The sequence below is a fragment of the Argopecten irradians genome, chromosome 3 (assembly GCF_041381155.1).
Source record: "Argopecten irradians isolate NY chromosome 3, Ai_NY, whole genome shotgun sequence".
In the NCBI taxonomy this organism is placed as follows: domain Eukaryota; kingdom Metazoa; phylum Mollusca; class Bivalvia; order Pectinida; family Pectinidae; genus Argopecten; species Argopecten irradians.
This window is the reverse complement of record NC_091136.1, coordinates 1,794,248-1,819,508: the sequence shown is the minus strand read 5'-3', so window position 1 is coordinate 1,819,508 and position 25,261 is coordinate 1,794,248. Positions and strand designations below refer to the sequence as shown.

Sequence of the window (25,261 nt, the reverse complement as noted above, 5' to 3'; positions counted from 1 at the left end):
TATCTGGAATAGAGGTCCAGGCCACGGTATTAGCCATGTCTCATAATGATACATTGTATCTACACCGGTATGATGAAATCTGGCGACTTTACCGGCTTTTTAGCATCGGGAAAAAATGTTTATGGCCGTTGTATAACACAGCTTAAAAAAAGTATGAGACTTGTAATGTCGCTTTCGAATTGCTTATATCAGTTAAGACTTTCGATAATATTTGACGTCATTATCTGATAAATCCTTGACATAATATGGTGATTTATACATGTACAACGTATATCGCCGTCACTAATAGACAGTAAACTTTGGAATACCTCTGGAGGTTCAGCAAGCATTGGATGGTTACCTGGCGTTCCTAATAATTAGTCAGTATACCATGAACTATCTGTCCTGCAGATGGTAAATTTACCGATGTGAAAAACTGTGTTATTATTTGCCTCCTTCATATACTGTCTAGTTGTTAGATATTTCGTCGTGTATTGTTTAGAACTTATTCGTGGGTGGTAGGGGGAGGGGTGTTCGGGAATCACCTTCAAAGCCTTTTGGAAGAATCATGTACTTGACAGAATGATATAAGTAAAACCAGGATTTTTGAGAAATCTTAGCATTTCCTTAAACGGTACAATTTCGTCGTGTATTGTTTAGAACTTATTCTTGGGGGTTATTTTCGGGAATCACCTTCAAAGCCTTTTGAAAGTATCCAAACTTGACAGAATGATAATGTAAAACCAGGATGTTTGAGAAACTTTAGCCTTTCCTTAAACGGTTATTGACAGCAACATCTGTGGTAAATGAAATTAATGTCGTCATCTTACAGTAACAAGTTTAGAATGAGCGTCATATACATCCGAAATCAGGGTGGTGATAAAACAAAACGAAATATCTGGTTTATAAAGGAAGCAACACACATCTCTCTTACTCTTTCGGACAACATTTAAATGGAATATTTTTTAATCACTTCTTGTTTCATTTTGTTTACCTACGACTTTTTGTTGCTGAACATTAATTTATCTTATTAAATATTTATACATATTTTGGTATTTAAATAAAATTTTCAACATTATGGTATAAAATATTCTTTTACAATTTTATGTTTTTTAGGTCATGTCCGGCTACAAATGTTGTCTTCACAGAAGTGCGGTTTTCACATCTGGTCTGATCTCTGAGGAGGAGTACATACTTTGTTAACATGCCTCCCCCAAAGAAGCCGAAAACTGGACGAACGTCAATTGACCAATTCCTCTCCAACGAGGAACAGATGGTCCGTGAAGGGTATGTTCGAGATCGATGTTGGTCATATTCCAGTCGAGAGTCCACAGATAGCATACGGAACCGCAGTGGATCCACTTCCGGTGAATCCGACATGCGAGATCGTACAAATTCTTATTCTGGTGAATCTGATATAAGTCGCAGTTCGCCCAGGCAAAGCCTTGACTTAGAATGTGTGCCCTTTTCCGGAGATAGTCGATCCAGTGGGTTAAAACTCTTGAGGGAGTTGATTATAAAAAAGAAAGATACTGAAGAGCAGAGAGTTCCTGGAGACAGTTGTGGTGATCAGTCTCCTGTAAGCGGAAGTGCATCACCAACAAACTCAAATTCATCTGAAAAGATTACGGACGTAGACATGAAGTCACCACCGTGTAAGATAGAAAAGGCGGAAAAGGTCGAAATCACGGAAAAAGTTGACCGGAAACCTAGTCCGGATCCTCTCCCGCCTGCCTTAGAAAAACGTGAAGTTTTAGTGGTACCAAATGTGGAGGACAAAAATAAAGCTTCTGGTAAAAACAGTACCGGGTCCGCCTTCGTGAAGAAGGGCAATGAGAAACTTCTTAATACTCTTGTAGCGTCATCACTTATGACGTCAAGTTCAAACGGCATGCCGTTAACGACGGTTCCGAGCTACCTGACACCTTACTATTACGGACACTCTCCAATCATATCGTCAATGTACACAAACGGAATGGATTCGGAACCGCGAGATCTATCCCGGAAAGTGCCTAAGTCGGAGAGTAGTCTTGAGACGAGATACTTCGAGAGTTTGTCCCTGGGTCTAAGTGATAGTAACCTCCACTCCTATATGCACTTTAATCTAAATCCATACAGTAGTGTGTCTACAGCAAACGAAAAACAGTATTTGGAGGCAAGAAAAAACTTAGTTGGGATGTTGAAAGAGCCTCGTTTCAGCAGTTCCGGTCACGTGGGTTACCCAACGCCGCCGGCAGAAAAGGACGTTACGTTTGGTGGAGCTTTTCCTTTCTTTGTTAATGGCTACGATATTCAGAGGTTTGTATGATCAGTTCTGTATCATCGTCTTATTTTATTTAATGTAATGGTAAAAGGCCATGCTATTTTTATTGTTATTTAGAATAGTCTAACTCAATTAGACACTTGATATTATATACTCTATCTGCGTTGCCAACAAGAGTCTGGTTGAGCGAGAAGATGTTCAGAACGCAGCATTCAGAACGATGAAGGTTATGGCATCGCATCTCCTCGATTTTTCCCCCATTTATTAAAAATGCTCCACTGCTGACGAACGGTATTTTGTCTCTTTCAAAAATAGGAGCAAAAGTTACTTGCTTTACACCATTACCATCACTAAAAAGTTTGAGGTTCTTATTGTTCTTAAAGTTCAAAATATTTAGAATAATTAATTGTGTTTCGAAAAAAATCCATGACACTATATGGAATGAAGTACTGATTGCGCTTGCACTCAAACGCAAAATGAATTATTTTATACGTGTATGCATTTTTGTGTTAATTAGACATATATACACGATTAAATATGAGTAATTTTTCAAATGATGGGTATCGTTTATGCACTGTCGGCGATGGAGCATCAGTAAATAATATCAATATATCGCGGATATTAGTACAACTTATGATCTGCATTATAGGTTCAGATAAACTGGTAAGATCTGCAGGCTGATGCTGGCATGATAGAAATAATAGTTGTATAAATCGACCTGGCCAAGTATTTAACTAAGACTTTTGGGGCAATCTGGGAGTTATTGAGATAATTATCACCAATTATCACGATATAGCCTACATTCCAATCTCCAATTCCGGAAATGTCACCTCGATGTGTGTGGTTTTAACATTCAACTATGCTCCACCGCCGACAAAGCAAGCATAAACGATACTCATCATTTAAATAATAATTGGTGTTTATCATGTCTAATTAACACCAAAACTAATATAAAATACTCTGTTTTGCTATTGGTCCATGCGCAACCAATACCTCATTCCATATATGACTAAGTGCCACGGATTTTTTTAGGGCGTAATTAATTATTTTTAATATTTTTATCTTGAAGTAAAATAAGAAGCTCAAATTTTTCAGTAGTCGTAATGTTGCAAAGTAAGTAACTTTTGTAATTGAAGAAAAATACTAATTCGTCATTTTTAAAATTCTATGCATATGAAAGGTGGTCGTATTTTCTGACATATCAACATTACCATCTTAATTTTAGCTTTTTAGGTTTCAAAGTCAAGCATTTAAACTATTACAGAAAAATGAAAAGAAAATATGAAAATGAACAGAAATCAGGAGTACAAAATAGCTTGGTTATCGTTGTTAGTTGTGACATGGCACAGTACTTATACTCTGTGAAATACATCCATACACCTGTGTACTTGGCGTGATAGTTCACGGGAGACAACTCGAGAAGGATTGTTTTTCTTTACGTTAACAGGGGACATAACCCGTCTGTGCTTCTAGCAAATACATATTACGCTCGGCGAGATCATCAAAGCAGTAAAATAAATCCGCGATAAAATGTACTATTTTGTTTACGTCGAATCTGAAATTATTGAAGGTATACTTCACATACTTATTGACGGTATACATTAATAATAAACTTTTAAACAGAGATTTATATATATATATATATTTTTAATTTTCAAAGGAAATTGATATTTTTAATAAGGATAAATAACTTATTTTATGAAATCAGATGGGTATTTTTCTTTGAAGGGGCATTGATAAATGGAATTAATTATTAAATAGTATTTTAGATAGAATCAATTTAATATTAAAACAATTAATACCAAAACATACGTTTGTGATATATTGCATTTATTGGTGTTGAAAACCATTGGTTATTTGAGGAAAGAGATGATTTATAGAAATAAGAAATTTAAAATATTTCAGTGAATTTCAGAGGGACTGGAACACGTTTGAGTTGGACATTATCGCTTCGTTTCCTTCCACCGTTCAATCTGAAACATAGAAGACGTTCTTCATTTCGTTTGTTCAATTTTGTTAGCCTGTGTAAGACAATGATTTCATTACGTATATTATAGAGAATATATAGGCATGTATCTCCTTGTGTATTTCACGTTCATGTACGACAATGTAATGGTTTCAATTCCGCTTCCTATAACCCTTTTTTGGCTTTGTAAATAATTTTCTTTCCTATGTCCAAGTTACTCCCCTTCGCGTGTCTTGTAAGTTATGTGTTTTTTACGTTACTGCCCTTTCCCAATCTGATTAAAATACATATCCTTAAAACCACTCCGTTGAATAGAGGATCTGAGAACATCCCATAAAGGGTCATGTTCGGATGACCTTTTATCACGTGTACTTCAGATCACATACATTTTCGACACATTGCTACGTCAATTACTAACGCCATTTTGTTTCAGTATATATATACATTTAGCTTTATTGTGCTCTTTGGGCGAGATGACTACATACACGAAAATAATTCGGAAAGCTTTTTCAAATTATTTCGTCTCCAGTCAAGATTCTGGCAGTGCCAGTTTGATTGACCATTTCCAAAGGTCATCTGGACGTGACCCCTAATGAGATGTTGTCAGATCCTCTTATCAAACGTAGTGATAATAAGGATCTGTTTTTTAATCAGATTGTGCCATTTCGTATGACTTAAGTTATTCTCATGTGTCTAAAGTTCTTCCCTTTTTCGGCCTGTAAGTTATTTCCCTTCGTGTGTCTTAAGTAATTGCCCGTATCATGTTCTTCCCCTTTCTTGATGTAAGTTATTCTTTGAATAATTTTCTTTCCTATGTCCAAATTATCCCCCATCATCTTTCTTAAGTTATTCCCCTTATTATGCCTCATTTATTCCCCTTTTCCTGTGTCAGAGTTTTCCCCTTATTGTGCCTCATTTATTCCCCTTTTCCTGTGTCAGAGTTTTCCCCTTTTTGTGCCTCAGTTATTCCCCTTTCCTGTGTCTATTTTATTCTCAATCTTGTGTCTAGGTTATTCCCCTTCCTGTGTCAAGGTTATACCACTTCCTGTGTCTAGGTTATTCCCCTTCCTGTGTCTAGGTTATTCCCCTTCCTGTGCCTAGGTTATTCCCCATCCTGTGTTTAGGTTATTCCACATCCTGTGTTTAGGTTATTCCCCTTCCTGTGTCTAGGTTATACCACTTCCTGTGTCTAGGTTATTCCCCTTCCTGTGTCTAGGTTATACCACTTCCTGTGTCTAGGTTATTCCCCTTCCTGTGTCTAGGTTATTCCCCTTCCTGTGCCTAGGTTATTACCCTTTCTGTATCTAGGTTATTCCCCTTTCTGTGTCTAGGTTATTTCCCTTCCTGTGTCTAGGTTATTCCCCATGCTGTGTCTAGGTTATTCCCCTTCCTGTGTCTAGGTTATTCCCCTTCCTGTGTCTAGGTTATTCCCCTTCCTGTGTCTAGGTTATTCCCCTTCCTGTGTCTAGGTTATTCCCCTTTCTGTGTCTAGGATATTCTACTTTCTGTGTCTAGATTATTCCCCTTCCTGTGTATAGGTTATTCCCCTTTTTGTGTCTAGGTTATTCCCCTTTTTGTGTCTAGGTTATTCCCCTTTTTGTGTCTAGGTTATTCCCCTTCTGTGTCTAGGTTATTCCCCTTCCTGTGTCTAGGTTATTCCCCTTTTGTGTCTAGGTTATTCCCCTTCCTGTGTCTAGGTTATTCCCCTTCCTTGTCTAGGTTATTCCCCTTCCTGTGTCTAGGTTATTCCCCTTCCTGTGTCTAGGTTATTCCCCTTTCTGTGTCTAGGTTATTCCCCTTCCTGTGTCTAGGTTATTCCCCTTTCTGTGTCTAGGTTATTCCCCTTCCTGTGTCTAGGTTATTCCCCTTTCTGTGTCTAGGTTATTCCCCTTTTTGTGTCTAGGTTATTCCCCTTCCTGTGTCTAGGTTATTCCCCTTCCTGTGTCTAGGTTATTCCCCTTCGTGTGTCTAGGTTATTTCCCTTCCTGTGTCTAGGTTATTCCACTTCATGTGTGTTATGTTGGTCCCCTTCTTTAAGTAGTTCGCTTGTCTATGTCTAAGTTATTCTGTTATGTTGTCTAACTCAATTCCCTAATTGTGTGTTCGCTCTTCCCCTTACATGTGCCTAACTTTATTTCTCCTTCACGTTGTCAAAATTATTTTCTTTAGTATATCTAAGCTACCCCTTTCCAATATCCACGCTGTGACTAGGCTATTCCCGTTCCATGTGTTTAAGGTTTTATCGTTCCGTGTGTCTGTAAGCTATTCACTACCAATGAGTCTAAGTTATTCCCGTTCAATGTGTCTAAGCTATTCCTTTTCCATGCGTCTTAGCTATTCCTAATCCACGTGTCTAAGCTATTCCTAATCCATGTGTCTAAGCTATTCCTAATCCATGTGTCTAAGCTATTCCGAATCTATGTGTCTAAGCTATTCCTTTTCCATGTGTCTAAGCTATTCCTTTTCCATGTGTCTAAGCTATTCCTAATCCATGTGTCTAAGCTATTCCTAATCCATGTGTCTAAGCTATTCCTAATCCATGTGTCTAAGCTTTTCCTAATCCACGTGTCTAAGCTATTCCTTTTCCATGCGTCTAAGCTATTCCTAATCCACGTGTCTAAGCTATTCCTAATCCATGTGTCTAAGCTATTCCTAATCCATGTGTCTAAGCTATTCCGAATCTATGTGTCTAAGCTATTCCTTTTCCATGTGTCTAAGCTATTCCTTTTCCATGTGTCTAAGCTATTCCTAATCCATGTGTCTAAGCTATTCCTAATCCATGTGTCTAAGCTTTTCCTTATCCATGTGTCTAAGCTATTCCTAATCCATGTGTCTAAGCTATTCCTTTTCCATGTGTCTAAGCTATTCCTAATCCATGTGTCTAAGCTATTCCTAATCCATGTGTCTAAGCTATTCCTAATCCATGTGTCTAAGCTATTCCTTTTCCATGTGTCTAAGCTATTCTCTTTTCATGTGTCTAAATTATTTTCCGACCATGTGTCTATTTGTCTTTCTTATGACCTTCTACCTCACAACGTCTCATATTTGACTGTCGACGCCCTTCCACTCCATGTTTAATTTCGTATCCCCTTCCCATTCATCCTCCCCTCCCTTTTCCAATCACGAGAAAGTTTCGTCTGCTGCCTCAGCTTACTGATGACCAGTGGTCAGCGAGTAATCCCTGGTATTGCGTGTATGCGCTTGAGCAGTTGAGTCAGTGCATGTAGCTATTTATTGTATTACGATACCCACCTCGTTATTCCGGCCAGGTCAAGGGGTTACCTAGACATTGAGTCCGAGTGGTCAACTCCATGTGACCGAGTATCACGGATAAGGTTATTGATTCTCGGGTCTTTGTTGAACTGGCTGGAGTTACTGACCGTTGGTCAGTCTTTTGTGTATCATAGCTTTAAACAGTTAATGTGAAACTTCTGATGCTCGCCGAATCAGGTTTACTGGGATATTTGAACAATGGTCAAACCGCCATGGACAACGGTCAGCAGTGTCCAGTAGGAGCCCTAAAATGGTACAGTACATGACGTATATTTAGGATATAGTTTGACGTTTTTGTACCATTGGCATGAGTTGGTATACTCGTCCAAATGTCGCGTGGATATGGAAGCCAGATTTAATGTACAGGACGCCGATTTCGAAGATGCATTGACTGTGTTACAACGAATCACGGAACCCGTGGGTGCGGCGTCGAAACTTCTGACGGAACAGTCAAACATGTTAGGGTACGTCTGTACTCACAATGTAGTACACAGAAACACTATGCTATGATTATGTTACAGATCAATTGAAATTGCGACCCTCAAAGGTCACTTCTGAGCATTATTTGGGTACATCAACTGAGCAATATGAACAAATGGATATTATACTGATTTATATGAAGACAACTTTAACAAAAAACATGGGTGATTTTAGGGGTTTCAATTTTCGTTAGTCTATGAATCACAAGACTTGAAAATGATTGATGCCACTTGCGTGCGGCACCTGTGTGGCATCAATGTGCTCAGAACGTCAGATAAATGTGCCACAGGATGGTATCACCTATGCGTTACAGCTTTTGATGGTCAACTTGTTTCTCTGGAATAAATAGATATCTCTCGATGTCATTTGGTCACAGATGAAATATCATTGACATCTTGTGTGTTTACAGTACAAGTCACTTTAAAATGTAGCTTAAATGCTACAATTCGGTTGCTATTGTTTATGACAGGTATGAAATGTCACAGTTTGGTGGCTATTGTTTATGACAGGTATGAAATGTCACAGTTTGGTGGCTATTGTTTATGACAGGTATGAAATGTCACAGTTTGGTGGCTATTGTTTATGACAGGTATGAAATGTCACAGTTTGGTGGCTATTGTTTATGACAGGTATGAAATGTCACAGTTTGGTGGCTATTGTTTATGACAGGTATGAAATGTCACAGTTTGGTGGCTATTGTTTATGACAGGTATGAAATGTCACAGTTTGGTGGCTATTGTTTATGACAGGTATGAAATGTCACAGTTTGGTGGCTATTGTTTATGACAGGAATGAAATGCCACAGTTTGGTGGCTATTGTTTATGACAGGAATGAAATGCCACAGTTTGGTGGCTATTGTTTATGACAGGAATGAAATGCCACAGTTCGGTGGCTATTGTTTATGACAGGAATGAAATGCCACAGTTTGGTGGCTATTGTTTATGACAGGAATGAAATGCCGCAGTTTGGTGGCTATTGTTTATGACAGGAATGAAATGCCACAGTTTGGTGGCTATTGTTTATGACAGGAATAAAATGTCACAGTTTGGTGGCTATTGTTTATGACAGGAATAAAATGTCACAGTTTGGTGGCTATTGTTTATGACAGGAATAAAATGTCACAGTTTAGTGGCTATTGTTTATGACAGGTATGAAATGCCACAGTTTGGTGGCTATTGTTTATGACAGGAATAAAATGTCACAGTTTGGTGGCTATTGTTTATGTCAGGAATAAAATGTCACAGTTTGGTGGCTATTGTTTATGACAGGAATGAAATGCCGCAGTTTGGTGGCTATTTTAGGACAGGAATGAAATGTCACAGTTTGGTGGCTATTGTTTATGACAGGAATAAAATGTCACAGTTTGGTGGCTATTGTTTATGACAGGAATGAAATGTCACAGTTTGGTGGCTATTGTTTATGACAGGAATAAAATGTCACAGTTTGGTGGCTATTGTTTATGACAGGAATGAAATGCCGCAGTTTGGTGGCTATTTTAGGACAGGAATGAAATGTCACAGTTTAGTGGCTATTGTATATGACAGGAATAAAATGTCACAGTTTGGTGGCTATTGTTTATGTCAGGAATAAAATGTCACAGTTTGGTGGCTATTGTTTATGACAGGAATGAAATGCCACATTTTGGTGGTTATTGTTTATGACAGGAATGAAATGCCACAGTCTGGTGGCTAATGTTTATGACAGGAATAAAATGCCACAGTTTGGTGGCTATTGTTTATGACAGGAATAAAATGTCACAGTTTGTGGCTATTGTTTATGACAGGAATGAAATGCCGCAGTTTGGTGGCTATTTTGACAGGAATGAAATGTCACAGTTTGTGGCTATTGTATTATGTCAGGAATAAAATGTCACAGTTTGGTGGCTATTTTTATGACAGGGATGAAATGTCACAGTTTGGTGTCTATTGTTTATGTCAGGAATAAAATGTCACAGTTTGGTGTCTATTGTTTATGTCAGGAATAAAATGTCACAGTTTGGTGGCTATTGTTATTGACAGGAATGAAATACCACATTTTGGTGGCTAATGTTTATGACAGGAATGAAATGCCACAGTTTGGTGGCTATTGTATATGACAGGAATGAAATGCCACAGTTTGGTGGCTATTGTATATGACAGGAATGAAATGTCACAGTTTGGTGGCTAATGTTTATGACAGGAATTAAATGCCACAGTTTGGTGGCTATTGTTTATGACAGGAATGAAATGCCGCAGTTTGGTGGATATTTTAGGACAGGAATGAAATGTCACAGTTTGGTGGCTATTGTATATGACAGGAATGAAATGCCACAGTTTGGTGGCTATTGTATATGACAGGAATGAAATGTCACAGTTTGGTGGCTAATGTTTATGACAGGAATTAAATGCCACAGTTTGGTGGCTATTGTTTATGACAGGAATGAAATGCCGCAGTTTGGTGGATATTTTAGGACAGGAATGAAATGACAGGAATGAAATGCCACAGTTTGGTGGCTATTGTATATGACAGGAATGAAATGCCACAGTTTGGTGGCTATTGTATATGACAGGAATGAAATGCCACAGTTTGGTGGCTATTGTATATGACAGGAATGAAATGTCACAGTTTGGTTGCTATTGTTTATGTCAGGAATAAAATGTCACAGTTTGGTGGCTATTGTTTATGACAGGAATGAAATGCCGCATTTTTGGTGACTATTGTATATGACAGGAATGAAATGCCACAGTTTGGTGGCTATTGTTTATGACAGGAATGAAATGCCGCAGTTTGGTGGATATTTTAGGACAGGAATGAAATGACAGGAATGAAATGCCACAGTTTGGTGGCTATTGTATATGACAGGAATGAAATGCCACAGTTTGGTGGCTATTTTAGGACAGGGATGAAATGTCACAGTTTGGTGGCTATTGTATATGACAGGAATGAAATGCCACAGTTTGGTGGCTATTGTATATGACAGGAATGAAATGCCACAGTTTGGTGGCTATTGTATATGACAGGAATGAAATGCCACAGTTTGGTGGCTATTGTATATGACAGGAATGAAATGTCACAGTTTGGTTGCTATTGTTTATGTCAGGAATAAAATGTCACAGTTTGGTGGCTATTGTTTATGACAGGAATGAAATGCCGCATTTTTGGTGACTATTGTATATGACAGGAATGAAATGCCACAGTTTGGTGGCTATTTTAGGACAGGGACGAAATGCCACAGTTTGGTGGCTATTGTATATGACAGAAATTAAATGCCACAGTATGGTGACATCGGTCTCTCTTTGTTGTGAACTTCCCAATGCAAGTGCTTCGTTTTACGGGGGACTACTATCAGTCAAATCAGTTTCATTTCGTTCTGAAAGATATGTTTTACTTGTTGAATTCAAAGGTACAGGGAAAGAGGGGAAACATCGACTGCTAAGTGTACCCTCTGGCGAGAGTCCGTACATCCTTATTACACCTTGTAAACTTAGCGTGTTACACATGTTTCGCCAGTGGGCTGTGAAAGCTGTGGCAGGTTGGCTAGCTAGGTCAGACTGACCGATGCGTGTACTGGCCGGAGTCACTGACCAACTGACCACTACACATATTACACACATACACATTTAGTGCTGTGAAAACTTTCTGTCTGTAGAATGTACATATCCGTCATCAGCTGAATGGCTACATCTGGTCAAACTTTACTCCAGCCACTGACAACGTAATATAGGAATATCAAATGACACATTTGGACTTTATATTGGGATTATAAAACGAATCATTACTATGTTGATGGGATGCTTTCAAGTGGAGGATATTGGACATTATTACAGGTAAACTGACCGCTGGTCAAACAATGGGAAGACAACAGGAAGTGGACTTGCAATTGGGGTCAAGTTTATAACTTCACAGCCAGGACCGAAAGTTACTCTTAACAACTTTAATATGTGTTCACGGAAGAGTCCAACCACATACTTATTAACGCCACGTACTGTTTAATGAGTCTTTCATACGTTCGTATTGGTGTAATACTGGTATTTCTGGTGAATACTGGTACTATCAACTTGTGTATACGTATCCTGAATAACTTGTGAATACGGACCATGAATAACGTTTGAATACGTATCATGTATAGGTTGTGAATATGTATCATGAATAACTTGTGAATACGTAACATGAAAGGATTGTGAATACGTATCGTGAATACACATTGCTGTTATAATTTTATCTGGTCGAGTGAATATATTTTATGCTCATTTCTTCCATATATATTAACTGTAGTGATTATTGTTCCAGGGATTCCCTGGATAAAATGACCCCAAAGGAGGAGCACCCGGGGGTCGGGGGGAGCATGATGTCCCCCAGTAACTACCTCTCCGTCTCACATCTGATGCCCCCATCCAGTCACGTGCCTTCGTCCACCACCCCCGACATGAGGGACCATGAAGGATCACTTCTCCCCCTCCTTGACGCCTCAATGTCATACGCCGGGAGTAGGAAATTTAAACAGCACTCGAATCCTGGAGGTTTGTATTGTTAAATACTTAGTTTAATAAATTATTGTTTGCCCCCCCCCCCCCCCCCCATCCCCATCCCCTCTCCCCCATTTACAATTTAATTCAAAAAATCTACGGAGGTAAGTATTTGGCTACTGTCTGTGTTCCTCGTCCCAGACATTCTCCGTATCCCGAGGACATATTCTGCAGACTTGATTGACAGTTATGGACATCGAGTATGTAATGGTGACAGCTGACGAATAGCGCGTGTCATAATCGTCTGGCGACGGCCTTTAATTTACTATGTGTGTGTAGTCTGTCCCCACACGGGGTTGTGTATTACAGTAGTCACACCTGAAAATACAATCGTTCTCTTCTAATAAACTCCACTTCTCCATTTTATGAAGCAAATTCAATGAAATTTTGTTCAATTCCTCCATGGCATCAGACCAATCAAAATTGAGAATTTTTGGATCTTGTATACCAAATAGAAGTGAGCGGTCCAGGTCCATTGGACTTTTGCTTGTTCATCGGAAATCAAACTTGATTAGAACATTGGATGGCAATATAATATTTTGGCTTAAATGGCCCTGACTGACCCCCAGGGGCCCGAGAGGCGGGGTAACAAGGGGGTCAAAATGTAAAATAGTATCTTTTCAAAGATATGATAGAATAAAATACTCTTTATAGAATTAAAGAAATGATTAATAACATCGTTTCCTCTCTGTAGAAATACAATTTTTGATCATTTTCATTTTACATTGACAAATATTTTGATTTGATGTCATTCGGAAATATTGTGATGCTGTTTACGCACCCATTATTCCTGCCTAATATCAACTTTAGGCTGATGGGTACGTGGGGTCAAAATCTGTTGTCATATATCCATGGACGTCACATTTTATATGTTGCATGAGATACTATAGGTATGATTATGAAACTTATTTGAATTGATTGTGTATTATGTAAAATTCAATTCAACTGATTTGAATTGTGTATTATGTGAAATTCAATTCAATTCATTTGCTTTGAATTGATTGTGTATTATGTGAAATTCAATTCAATTGATTTGAATTGATTGTGTATTATGTGAAATTCAATTCAATTGATTTGAATTGATTGTGTATTATGTGAAATTCAATTCAATTGATTTGAATTCATTGTGTATTATGTGAAATTCAATTCAATTGATTTGAATTCATTGTGTATTATGTGAAATTCAATTCGATTGATTTGAATTCATTGTGTATTATGTGAAATTCAATTCAATTGATTGGAATTGATTGTGTATTATGTGAAATTCAATTCAATTGAAATGATTGTATGATTATACTTAACAGGCCCCAACACCAACAAACTCTGTCAGGTGTGCAATGATAACGCATCTGGTTTCCACTACGGGGTGTGGTCATGTGAAGGCTGCAAGGCTTTCTTCAAAAGGAGCATTCAAGGTGAGACCAACTTCCATTCAAAAGGTTATTTCCACATAGTTACAGCGTGATCTCATTAATTTAGCTTCGTCATACATCTTAAAGTTGATCCACTGCCAACATAGAACAAACAATATTTATCATTTGACAATAATTGATGTTAAATCGTATGTATATAATTATGTCTAATTAACACAAATTTATATATATTATCCTTTGTTTTACTTTTGTTATCTGCGCAATCAGTACCTTATTCCATATAGGCCATAGTGTCAAGGATTTTATTTGGATGCAAAAACTATTTTAAAGACTTTTATATCGAAGTTAGATAAGAAAGTTAAATTTTTCACTGATGGTATTAATTAGTCCTATAGTGTTAAGTAAGTAACTTTTGATTCCGTGGGAAAAAATGCTATTTTAGCTGCTCCCGTTTTTAATAGATAAAGATTATCATTTGCCGGCGGTGTTACATCTTTAAGCGTATTCGAATGGAAATCGGAGTCCGACTACTCTAAGGCAGAGTTGTTTTACCGTACTTTTGCGGTATCACTTGAAGAGTTTAACAGGCTAGCTCGCGGCTAGTTCCGCGATATCCTCATTGATATTATTCCTGAGGAGAAATATTTGCGCACTTGTCAATTTCTAACAGAAATATATATTGTCCATCTTATTAACAGTTATCTAATTTTGCGGAAATCAACTAGGCCTCGTATACAGCAAAATTTTATCACTGCGAATGAAAAAATGAATACGGTATTTGTAGTACCCGAATTTCTTATTTAGAAGGCATCGGATCAAATAGTATGTTTACATAATGTAATGCAATTTTAATAAGAACTGATTATAACTTCGAAAAGCAAGATTAAAATAATTTTCAAGCTTTTATTTCTTATCATAAAGAGTAGTATTTGCGATTTGTCAAAACATGAATTTCGACATGTTCTGTAAGTTTTTATTTCAGAACTACCTTTTATCATGGCTATTAAATAACAGTTTAATTTCCTACCTTCAATTATTACATTAGCTAAAGCGAAAGATACATATCCAAGTGTTTTGTTATCAAAATATGATAAAATCAAAAGTTTGTATTAAAAACACGTGCTCATTTACTTAAAGCATACACTTCATAGTAACTGGTTCCCGTGTGAAGCTTGTGTAGTTAGTTATGAAGTTAGCATTACTCGATTGATAAACACACTACTAACAACATCCACGTGAGTAGTCCACAGAGGTCACTCGGTGTATCGGGATGGAACTTCGGTGTAGGATATACCGCCGGTGCCGCAAACATCCAGCCTCTCGGCTGCAGCGAATTGCCAAGGCCAGTAATGGAAGCCTTGTATATCGATTCGTACTAGATAGACTTAAATATTACAAGTATGGTTAGGTTAGATTGATTTCGAAATCTTATGCAAGGTTCATCAGAAGTGTTTTCTGAGGAAGGAAAATATATTATGAAACAAAATTACAACTTAAGGATAAAATTAAGAAATTTATTCTCGTTACTTGTAATTTTGAATTATTTTAGCACTTTATTTTTCGTTTTAATTTTTAAAAGATAAGTTGACCGCTCATATACAAAGATCAGTCAGGGGTCTAGCTAATATATTACGTAGGCCGTCTGCGTTGGCGGTTTGACGGTAGACAGTAAGGACATTGCCTAACTTGAGAGTGCAGAATGGAGAAACCAACCTGCTACGTCGAAATATCTTAATTCTAGATATGTTCAAAATTACATCATGCCGATAGTAATTGGATAGCAAAATTCCTTGTGTGTCAAAGGAAACTATCTGTGATTGGCCATTTTAGCATTACCGTATAGAAATACTATGCACAATAGATCTCCGATATTTGAACATATTGTTTAGAATGTGCGAGCACAGCGCTATGTGCAAAATTGTTATATGGTGAACAGTTACTGATATATGAACGCAATCTTAGTTTCTAGATTAAACCGTAAAGTAAATTTGGAATTCCGAAAATGCCGTTTTATGCTCTGAATATGTGGATATTATAGACAGTTTCAGTACCTAAAAATTGTGCGTAGTTACCAAGAGACAGACGAACAGAGTGACCGTTTAAGTACAATGTGAATGTCATGTAACATACCTTGTTGAAAAGCATTTTAGTACCAAGCCATGGGAAGGCCTTATGAATAATGTAATGTTTTGTTTTCATAGGTCCAGTGGACTATGTGTGCCCTGCAACCAACACTTGTACCATTGATAAACATCGAAGGAAGAGTTGTCAAGCTTGTAGGCTCCGTAAATGTTACGAAGTCGGCATGAACAAAGGTATAACTTCAATAAATACTCCTTATCATTGATTATCTTGCTTCTTTAAAACAATGATTTTGTATATTTTGCTTATTTAAAACAATTATTTTTTATGCAAATCATCACAGCAAATATTGATATAATTTTGATTTTTGCTGGTTATAGGAAGTCAGAGGAAGGATCGGAAGAGCTGTCTAATGGGCAAGCAGACGACAAAGAGAAATCGCGCCGATTCCATGGACAACACTGTTAATTCGACAAGCGGAAGTCCGAATCCAGTGAAGGTAAATTCAGTTGTTTTTTTTACTCGGAGAAAGTGACAGTTATGGTCAAAATATCAAATCAGTGTTTATTAAGATTTTATTGTAAATCCTGCATAGAGTGTTAGATTGAACTGTTACACAAATTAGTGGTGTTATTTAAGCGTTAGCAGTCTTTGAGGATAGAATATAATCAATCGAGGTAACAAATTAAAGCAATTATTTTGAGATAGGTTACTAATATTACATCAAAACTTTGAGATTGGGAGGAACCTTGAAGTTCTGTGATGTGTTAGGTAGTTTATGGAATTTAAACTGATTATTTATTGGTTATTTCTCCGATTTGTCTGTGTTTGAATCTGTTGCTCATCAATCTGAACTTTCAATGTTTGTAATGTCCTGCAATCATCTAACTGAACCATAGGATATTCATGTGTTTTAAAACATTAGTTAATCATCTTGTACAATTCCAATGGTCTCCGTATAAGTCATCTGTGTTAGCAACAACTCACTGTAAATATACTTATTTCCAAACAAATAACTACAATCCATAATATAATAATTGATGCATGACTGTTCAATTTCCTTTATAAAAAATTCCTGTTTATGAAATCTAGAGATAATAATTCAATAGTCTAGTTTGAACAAAACGTGTAAGACAATCAGGTGCCGTATATGGCTCGAAATACACGAAATCTTCTTGTGTACTCAAATAACATTATCTTCTGGAGTACTCAGTATATATTATCTTGTGTACTAATTTACGTTATCTTCTGGTGTACTCATTTAACATTATTTTCTAGTGTTCTCAGTTTACATTATCTTCTGACGTTCTCAATTTATATTATCTTCTGAAGTACTCCTCATCGCTGATGTTTTTCCCTTTCAGAGTCCAAGACGATCACAGACAGCATTTATACTAGATATTTTAGCCAAAGCGGATTTGCCTGCCGTGGAGAGTTTCCACAACCATAACGTTCCTCCTTCTAAAGTGCACCTATTAAATTCCCTAACCAAGCTATCGGAACGGGAACTAGTCCATCTAATCAACTGGGCCAAAAACGTACCAGGTATATACCTGTTTATTTATTTATCTATTTATTTATTTATCTATTTATTTTATTTATTGATTTATTGATTTTATTTATTTATTAGTATATTTATTGATTGATTTATTTTATTTTATTTTATTTTATGTATTTATTTTATTTATTTATTTATTTATTTATTTTATATATTGATTTATTGATTTTATTTATTTATCAAGATAGTTATTGATTGATTTCTGTAAGCTATCAGATCGTAATAAAACAAATCATTACCCAGCTGAAATTAATATGAAAGTCTGTCAATCTACTGGTATTGTCCCCAGCCACTTGACGATTATTATATAAAGTTGCTGTAAACGTATAACGGTATAGGACTACTGGTAAACGATATATACCGTAATACATTTTACAGCAACTTTATATCTGCAAGTGCCTGTGATATTGTCCATAAACATTTTGATAAGTGACTGTATATGTTTTATTCCGTATGAAAATTTCACATAGGATCACAATAAACATACATATGACTCTATAGAGCCAATGTATTACAAAAACTATATGTCACCCGGTAGGCTTGTGGTTCGTTCTTTGTAAAACAAAATACCTTGCAAATTCAACGCATTATCATATCACAACGATGGAATATCGACCAACAGTTCTTGTCATGCTTACAGAGCTCAAACCGTTAAAAAATGATCACTACCAATATTATGATTTTTGCAAATTATTATTTGTAAGAAAATTATTTTATATGCTAAATGAATTTAGTTTGTTATGTTAAATTTAGAAATATCGTTATTTTGTTATGCAAGACTCGTGTGTTATACACAAAGATAACAAAACTGTTCTTAAAAAATATCTGACCTGGCCCCTATCCTCACTAGTACAATTATTAGACTGGTGTTTTATCGAATACACGTTTGACTGTCCAGACGGAAGTGTCCGGAGCGAATGACCTGTGATACGCCGGTCATCTGTAAAAGGATTAACCCAGAGACATAAAGGACCCTACTATATCCACTGGTCAGTGTGTAGATGGGTTCCGCTACCTTTGTTATTAGTGGATAATACACGGCATTGTTATACGACTGATATTGGCTTGACTTTCTCCTCAGGGTACACAGACTTGTCCCTTAGTGACCAGGTCCACCTGATCGAGTGTTGCTGGATGGAGCTTATTCTTCTCAACTGTGCATACCGTTCTATGCGTCACGCTGGGAAATGTCTGGCGTTCGCGTCAGACTTAGTGCTAGAAAGGTAACATCATTTTACTTTTTAAGTCGTTTTCCAATTCAACAGAACATAGGACCAATTATAGAATGGATAACGGATATATAAAATAAATGAATTTTCTTTTTTTTAATCAATTAGCGCAAGAATATATTATTTTGAACCATTATTTGTTTGACATTGACTGATTAAGCGCATTAGTAATGGGTTTGCGTCTTATAATAAAAACAATATATTTAGTAAAATATATAGTTATTATATTTATCATAGTAAAAAGTATAAGCATAAAATATATATGAAACAAAAATATGACCCCATGCGAAGTATGTGTGAATTGATTTAAAATAAATATTTGTTCGTGTAGGGCTCACTGGGAAACCGTCGGTATGTCAGAAATATTTGAACAAGTAGCAGCTGTTTCGGAGCAAATGGTACAGTGTAATATACACAAAGATGAACTGCTATTGCTGCAGGCCACAGTTCTTGTAAATGCAGGTAAGGTAACCGTAACTTCTGTAGGAATGATTATTCATTGGTGTTATTATCTGTTTGCATTACAAGCATGTTTATCTATTTCACAAAGACACAGCAAACCATTATCAATTAATGTCCCCGTCACGATTTATAAAAAGCTAAATAGCAGATGTGATTTGTAACTGCATACTGTGATATTATAAGTACTTAAACTTGAGATTATTATTATTATCCTACCTTTTAGTTTGATACAATTCAAAGTATTTATACCATTGTTTGTCGTAAGAATACCGCAAATAAGACCCCCACCACTTTTGACCTTTATTTCTTCTCTGGGAGGGGGTCTTATTTTCGGTCAAATACGGTAACTCTACACAGCTAATGTTCTTTTATTGTATGCATACGGCACTAAAAAAATTTCGTGTATCTTGTGAGTAAAGAGGGTTTTAAATGAATGCTTAATGCGATTGTAAACATGCTTATTCTGTTTCTGCCAACAGAGGTCCGAAAGCTTGCCAGTTACAGTAAAATATACGAAATGAGACAAACAATTCTGGATGCCTTAGTGGACACTGCTCAAAAATACCACCCCGACAATTTAAGACATGTTCCGTCCATTCTTCTGCTACTGACTCACCTACGACAGGCCGGGGAACGAGGCATAGCCTACTTCCAGAAACTTAAAAGTGAGGAAACTGTGTATTTTTGTGACTTATTGAAAGAAATGCTAGATGCACAGGACTTTACAGAAAAGCGTCCAGGGAGCGAAGGACAATGACGGAAAGTCTTATAGTTATCTTTTGTAATTGTTACGTCAGCAGATTGGTGCATCTTGAATATTTAATTACAAATAATTTGTATAAAGTTTGAATAGGGCATACTTCTTTGGTGCATACCGGATACTGTGACTGTATGGTGGTTGAAATATTTTCATTGTATTTTGAATACGTTGGTAACGTAGACATTTAAACTGGATTGTCTGAGGCCCCGGAATGACACGATGGACTAAAATAATGTATCTATGACGCGATGAACTGGAGTACTGGGATATATGAATTAGAGTTCATCACACAATGGATTACTGATGTTGGGGTAACATGCTTTGTGCACGGTACTGTGACAATAGTACCCCCACGATAGCTACATGTTTTTGTACACTTTGTTAAAGTAATAATGAAGTGCAGTATGTAATAATTTAAAAAGATATTGAACAAATCATTCATATGTTACTTCTCGGGTGTTCAGCTGAAAGCGTGAATTCGAGAGCGGTTTGTTACATATATAACGCGATGGTCGTGTAGTACTGTTAGTGCCAATTTGATATTCATCATATTCGAGCGATAAAAACTCACGGGTGTTGTAGAGTTCGTTGTTGCGAGTTCTGGTAATCATGATAAGTTCATAAGTTCATGAATACTATCAGCAACAAGTTTAGTAGAAATTGAATTGGGTTCATAAGTTCACGAATAGCATCAGCAAAAGGTTACATTAGAAATTAAATATTTACCAAGCACAATGTTAATGTCTTAGAGAGACTGGTTTAAAAACGCAAAATTAAGTTTATAAAAAAATAATTTGGGTTCCATAACCGCTGTTAAGTGGTCTGAACATGTTAACTAGCCACAGATGAAAAGTGTATTGTTTTGCTAAATACGCGAGGTATTCGTCTGGCTGTTTTATGGAAAGCGGTCATGATATTCTTACGCGTTCAATAATATCATTATATACTAGTACACATATCACGGTTGATTAGCATTTTGGCCAGTCCATGTTCAATACTAGACCTATTTCGATCTGATAATAAACTGCTCTATCGGGTTTACTCTGTCATGGATAACTAGGTCTTTAGTCTCGACTATAAAATCATTTGATTTTAATCATATTGTAATTAATGCTTTTGTAAATGTTGACTTTTAACGGTTGGTCTAGTTTGTATTTTAATCATATAGTGTTGTGGAGAAAATCAAACTAGCGAAAAGCAAATTGATTCAAATTTAATGAAATGCAACCTCTTATAAAATATTAAATAATAATTTGTACGATATTAATTTAATAACGATTTTGAGATAGTACGCAAGACGATTTACTAGTATGACATAGCTTATAATTTTAAAGCTTAAATTTCAGCGACAACGTATAATTTATAAACAGACCACGAATAAATATGTTCGTTAATTTACAAAATTATAATTTCCGCAAAAAGCAATCGGCTACTTTATCAAATATAATAAGATAGAATTGATGATACTATTTTTATTTTATTGTTTTTATGTTAATTGGTATTGCTATTTTGAGTATGAGATCAGTTATATCTGTATAGTTTCCCCTGTAATATTGGTAGCAGGGTGTAACTTATTAACATTTTTGAGAAATTAAATCATGCAATGATTTAAATCGTTATCATCATCCTTGGAATTTAGCTATAGAGACAATATGGTTATGAATCTATAACCATTAACTTAATCCTATGGTATCAACTGGTATGTTGTCGATGTAAGAACCCTATGTATGTATACGTACAGATCCATTGCATATGTAATCATCGCCGATTTAAACATGAAAGAAATATTGCTGTGAAACAGCCTAGATGTGTACACACTTGTCTTTGTTCACGTACGTAACACAGGGACCTGGCACGATTTTTTTAACAAACAATAATCTGTTGGTAAAAAATGTTCAAGGTCCCTGTGGTACGTAATGGGTCACCATATATATGCTGAAGTAGTATAGTGACCTGTTATAGTATATGAATATGAGTTAGTAAGCTTGTAGACATCCACTTAAGCTCCATTGGTTAGTCTGAGTGGACGGACGTAGAGGCAACGCTGGTGCAGGGAAATATGCCATAATTAAGTATAGGAGGTTATAGTAAGTGCTTTGAGATTGTGCCACATGTTTAACTATTATATAGATATTATATTTATTCTGTGTTAGAAAAGCTTCTTGGAACATGTAGCAAGATTCAATCTTGTGTTTTTGTTAGTCTTGTTCAACCAGACGCTTGATACTACGCATCTGTGTCTGGCGTAGCATGCGAAGCCAACAAGTGTCTGATTGAACAAGACTAATTGAAAGTATATTGTTTAAAAACACATCCTTATCCGACAACCATTACATAATTCTATATAACACTTTATAATGTTGGATAATCTCCCTTTATACGCAGATGGATTCTGTTAATTGCATGTGGCTATTCTTTATACTAGCTAACTGTTGATGTAACTGTTGTATTTTATAATGTTTTTTTTTCTTTTATGTTCAGAGGCGAATGCATTTTATTAAATATGAAATATATATAATTTGTTGTTGTCATTGTGAGGTTTGGAGAAATCAATTTAAGATAATTAATTACATCAGAGTTTGAGATAATAAGATGAGGGTAGTTTGTACCACAAGATCAAGGACATAGATGACTTATCACTTATAAATCCTAGGATAAGACAGATGACCATTTATTAATGCTCGATTGACCTTTTCACAATATTGATATAAAAAATCGAAATTTTGAAGAAAAAAAAGAAATAATAAGAAGAAGAAAATATATGCTTCCGTATGATGGTGGCATACTCGGGAAAAATAAATAATATAAAAGGGGATAAGGCAGGCGGTTTACGAGCCGAAATTATTATATATTTCCGAAATAAGATCAATTTGATATCCTACCGACAAATCTTTTTTTGTAAAAACGATAGAACTTCTTAAGTTGTATTCATTGTGTTAACCTTTTCCTGTCCTAAAATCAGGCTGACAATTTGTTTGAATGCTTTTGTGATAAAACTGTAAAGGCTGTCTGGAATTAACAAATATATGCTTGCTACTCCTTGATTATTATATAGGTAGTATTCTGTGGACTTGACGGAGACAATATAGATAGCTAACGGAAGCTGTAATCCTTAAAAGAAATTGACATGTGCTGTATAATTTTCCTCTTGGTGAAAAGAAAAATATCCATTGTTGTCTCAGCTGGCTAGTATAATGTAACTGACCAGAGATTTCCATGATAATTATATGGACGGTTGTGATCGTATCTTGGCTTCAGAAGCTAAACGCCAGTCGGTGTGGGAATATTTCTGCGTTACACTCACACAAAGGAAAATTCTATATTTAAATGGATTTTGACCTCGGCAATGACCCCTCGGTGGGATGACCACCCGGTGACCTCACAACGAACATGTAAAAATTGGAACGTAAACACACTCGTTACCACGCTAATGTAATACGAGACTTGCAGGGTGTTAGAAGATTGTTCAGAACCTATTTATTAAGATTATTTGTCAACTTGAAATCTGTTAAAATGATAAAATGTTATTACATATTTTCCCCCTAAAATGAAACACGGATGTCTACGTGAAACAGATATGATAATTAACAAGCATGCAATGCTTAAGATGTGAAACCTCTCAGGACAGTTAAATTTGAAAGGCAATATTATTTGAAACTGACAAATCTTCAGACAGCTTTTACAAGTTCCATAATGACCTCTGTCGGACTTGTGAACAGTAACCCAACAGCATGGTAAGGTTTAATTTCAGAAGCACAAAATGTTATCTCTAACTTTGAAACGGCATCCGTTTCTATTACGTTTGATCCGAAACTTTACGGCCAATATAACTTCCTCACATCGATTTTTTTCTAATTGGATATCCATTTGGTCTGGTTATCTGGACTTGTTACGGTTCACTGGTCCGAGACATCACTGTTAAATAATTTACATTTTTAAGTAACTTCCTGTCAATTTGTTAAAGACTTTTTCTGTAAATTAAATGACTGCCTTGTGGCGGGTTTTCACATTAAATATCCCTTGATCACAGGAGAAAAACGATATAATTTCAACAAAGTAGTCGTTTTTCAAAGACGATATTGTTAAAGCTATATACCAATGTATTTTTAGCTGCTCATGATTAATTGGCAAACGGAATAAATATAGATTGGAGTAGATCGTTCCAGATCTAGCCTTCGAAAACTTAATTTTTATATGTCAACTTACACTGTAAATATTATGCGCTCAGTCAGTATCTATTTCAAATATTCACAACATTTAACATATAAGTATATATTAACGAATTAGCTAGGATTATGACACGATAACATTATAGTTCGTCCTTCTGGATCAGAATGTTAAAAAAAACCCACAATAACACACAACAACACAACACACGACAACATCACACAACATAACACAACACAAAATCACACAACAAAACATCACACAACAACACATCACACAACACAACACAACAGCAAACAACACAAAACATAGCATAACAACAATACAACACCACTTAACAACACAACAATACACAACAACACAACACCCGACAACATCACACAACATAACGCAACAACACATCACAAAAACATCACGTAACAACACTGCACAAACACGGAACAACAACACAACACACAACCACAAAACAACACAACAACTCACAACACAACAACACACAACACAACAACACACCAATGACACACAACACAATAACATGACACAACCACACATAACCACACAACAACACAACACCACACCACACAACATAACAACACAACATCACACAACAACAAAACAACACACAACAACACCACACAGCAAACAACACAGAACACAAAACACACAACCACAAAACAACACAACAACACAACACAACCATACGCAGAACACAACATAACTGATCCGAAAGCAGATATATAATACATGCATTCATGTATTGCAGGGAATAAATATATATTAACAATTACTGAATATCTGACAAACGTTAAATCGTCGAAAATATAGTCATAAAAAATCATTAAGAAACAAATGAACAATATCCCATAATTATAGTTTTGTAACACTATCCACTGGTACTCGGAAATGAACACCACATAGTACAAACTTTGCATGCAGTTGACAACAGCAATTCCTTTTTATTTACTACGTTACCTCAGTATTATATAGCAATTCCTCAGTCTGAGAACAATTATAATGACGAACAAAATGACTATAGAAAAAATGAAAGTTTTGAAGTGCCGTATTCTCCATAATAAACATACAAGCACCTAAAATATTTAAATGATGTATTTAATTGTTACGATGATAACAATACCAAATTTCAATTCAAATCGAGGTGATTA

General features: G+C 36.1%; 1 protein-coding gene across 1 annotated transcript; it reads left to right on the top strand.

The window, feature by feature from the left end:
• The first annotated feature begins 1,124 nt into the window (after positions 1-1,124).
• Positions 1,125-21,732, top strand: LOC138317256 (estrogen receptor-like). Its single transcript, XM_069258806.1, has 9 exons — positions 1,125-2,277; positions 12,232-12,461; positions 13,772-13,882; positions 16,042-16,155; positions 16,303-16,421; positions 17,287-17,467; positions 18,562-18,703; positions 19,041-19,171; positions 19,651-21,732. The coding sequence occupies exons 1-9, from the start codon at positions 1,184-1,186 to the stop codon at positions 19,926-19,928; spliced, it is 2,400 nt and encodes a 799-aa protein (XP_069114907.1). The 5' UTR covers positions 1,125-1,183; the 3' UTR covers positions 19,929-21,732.
• The last annotated feature ends 3,529 nt before the right edge of the window (positions 21,733-25,261 follow it).

Coding starts and splice junctions, on each gene's coding strand:
- LOC138317256 (XM_069258806.1), top strand. CDS start 1,184: ATGCCTCCCCCAAAGAAGCCGAAAACTGGACGAACGTCAATTGACCAA. Junction 2,278..12,231: donor AATGGCTACGATATTCAGAG/GTTTGTATGATC, acceptor TTATTGTTCCAG/GGATTCCCTGGATAAAATGA. Junction 16,422..17,286: donor GAAGTCCGAATCCAGTGAAG/GTAAATTCAGTT, acceptor TTTCCCTTTCAG/AGTCCAAGACGATCACAGAC.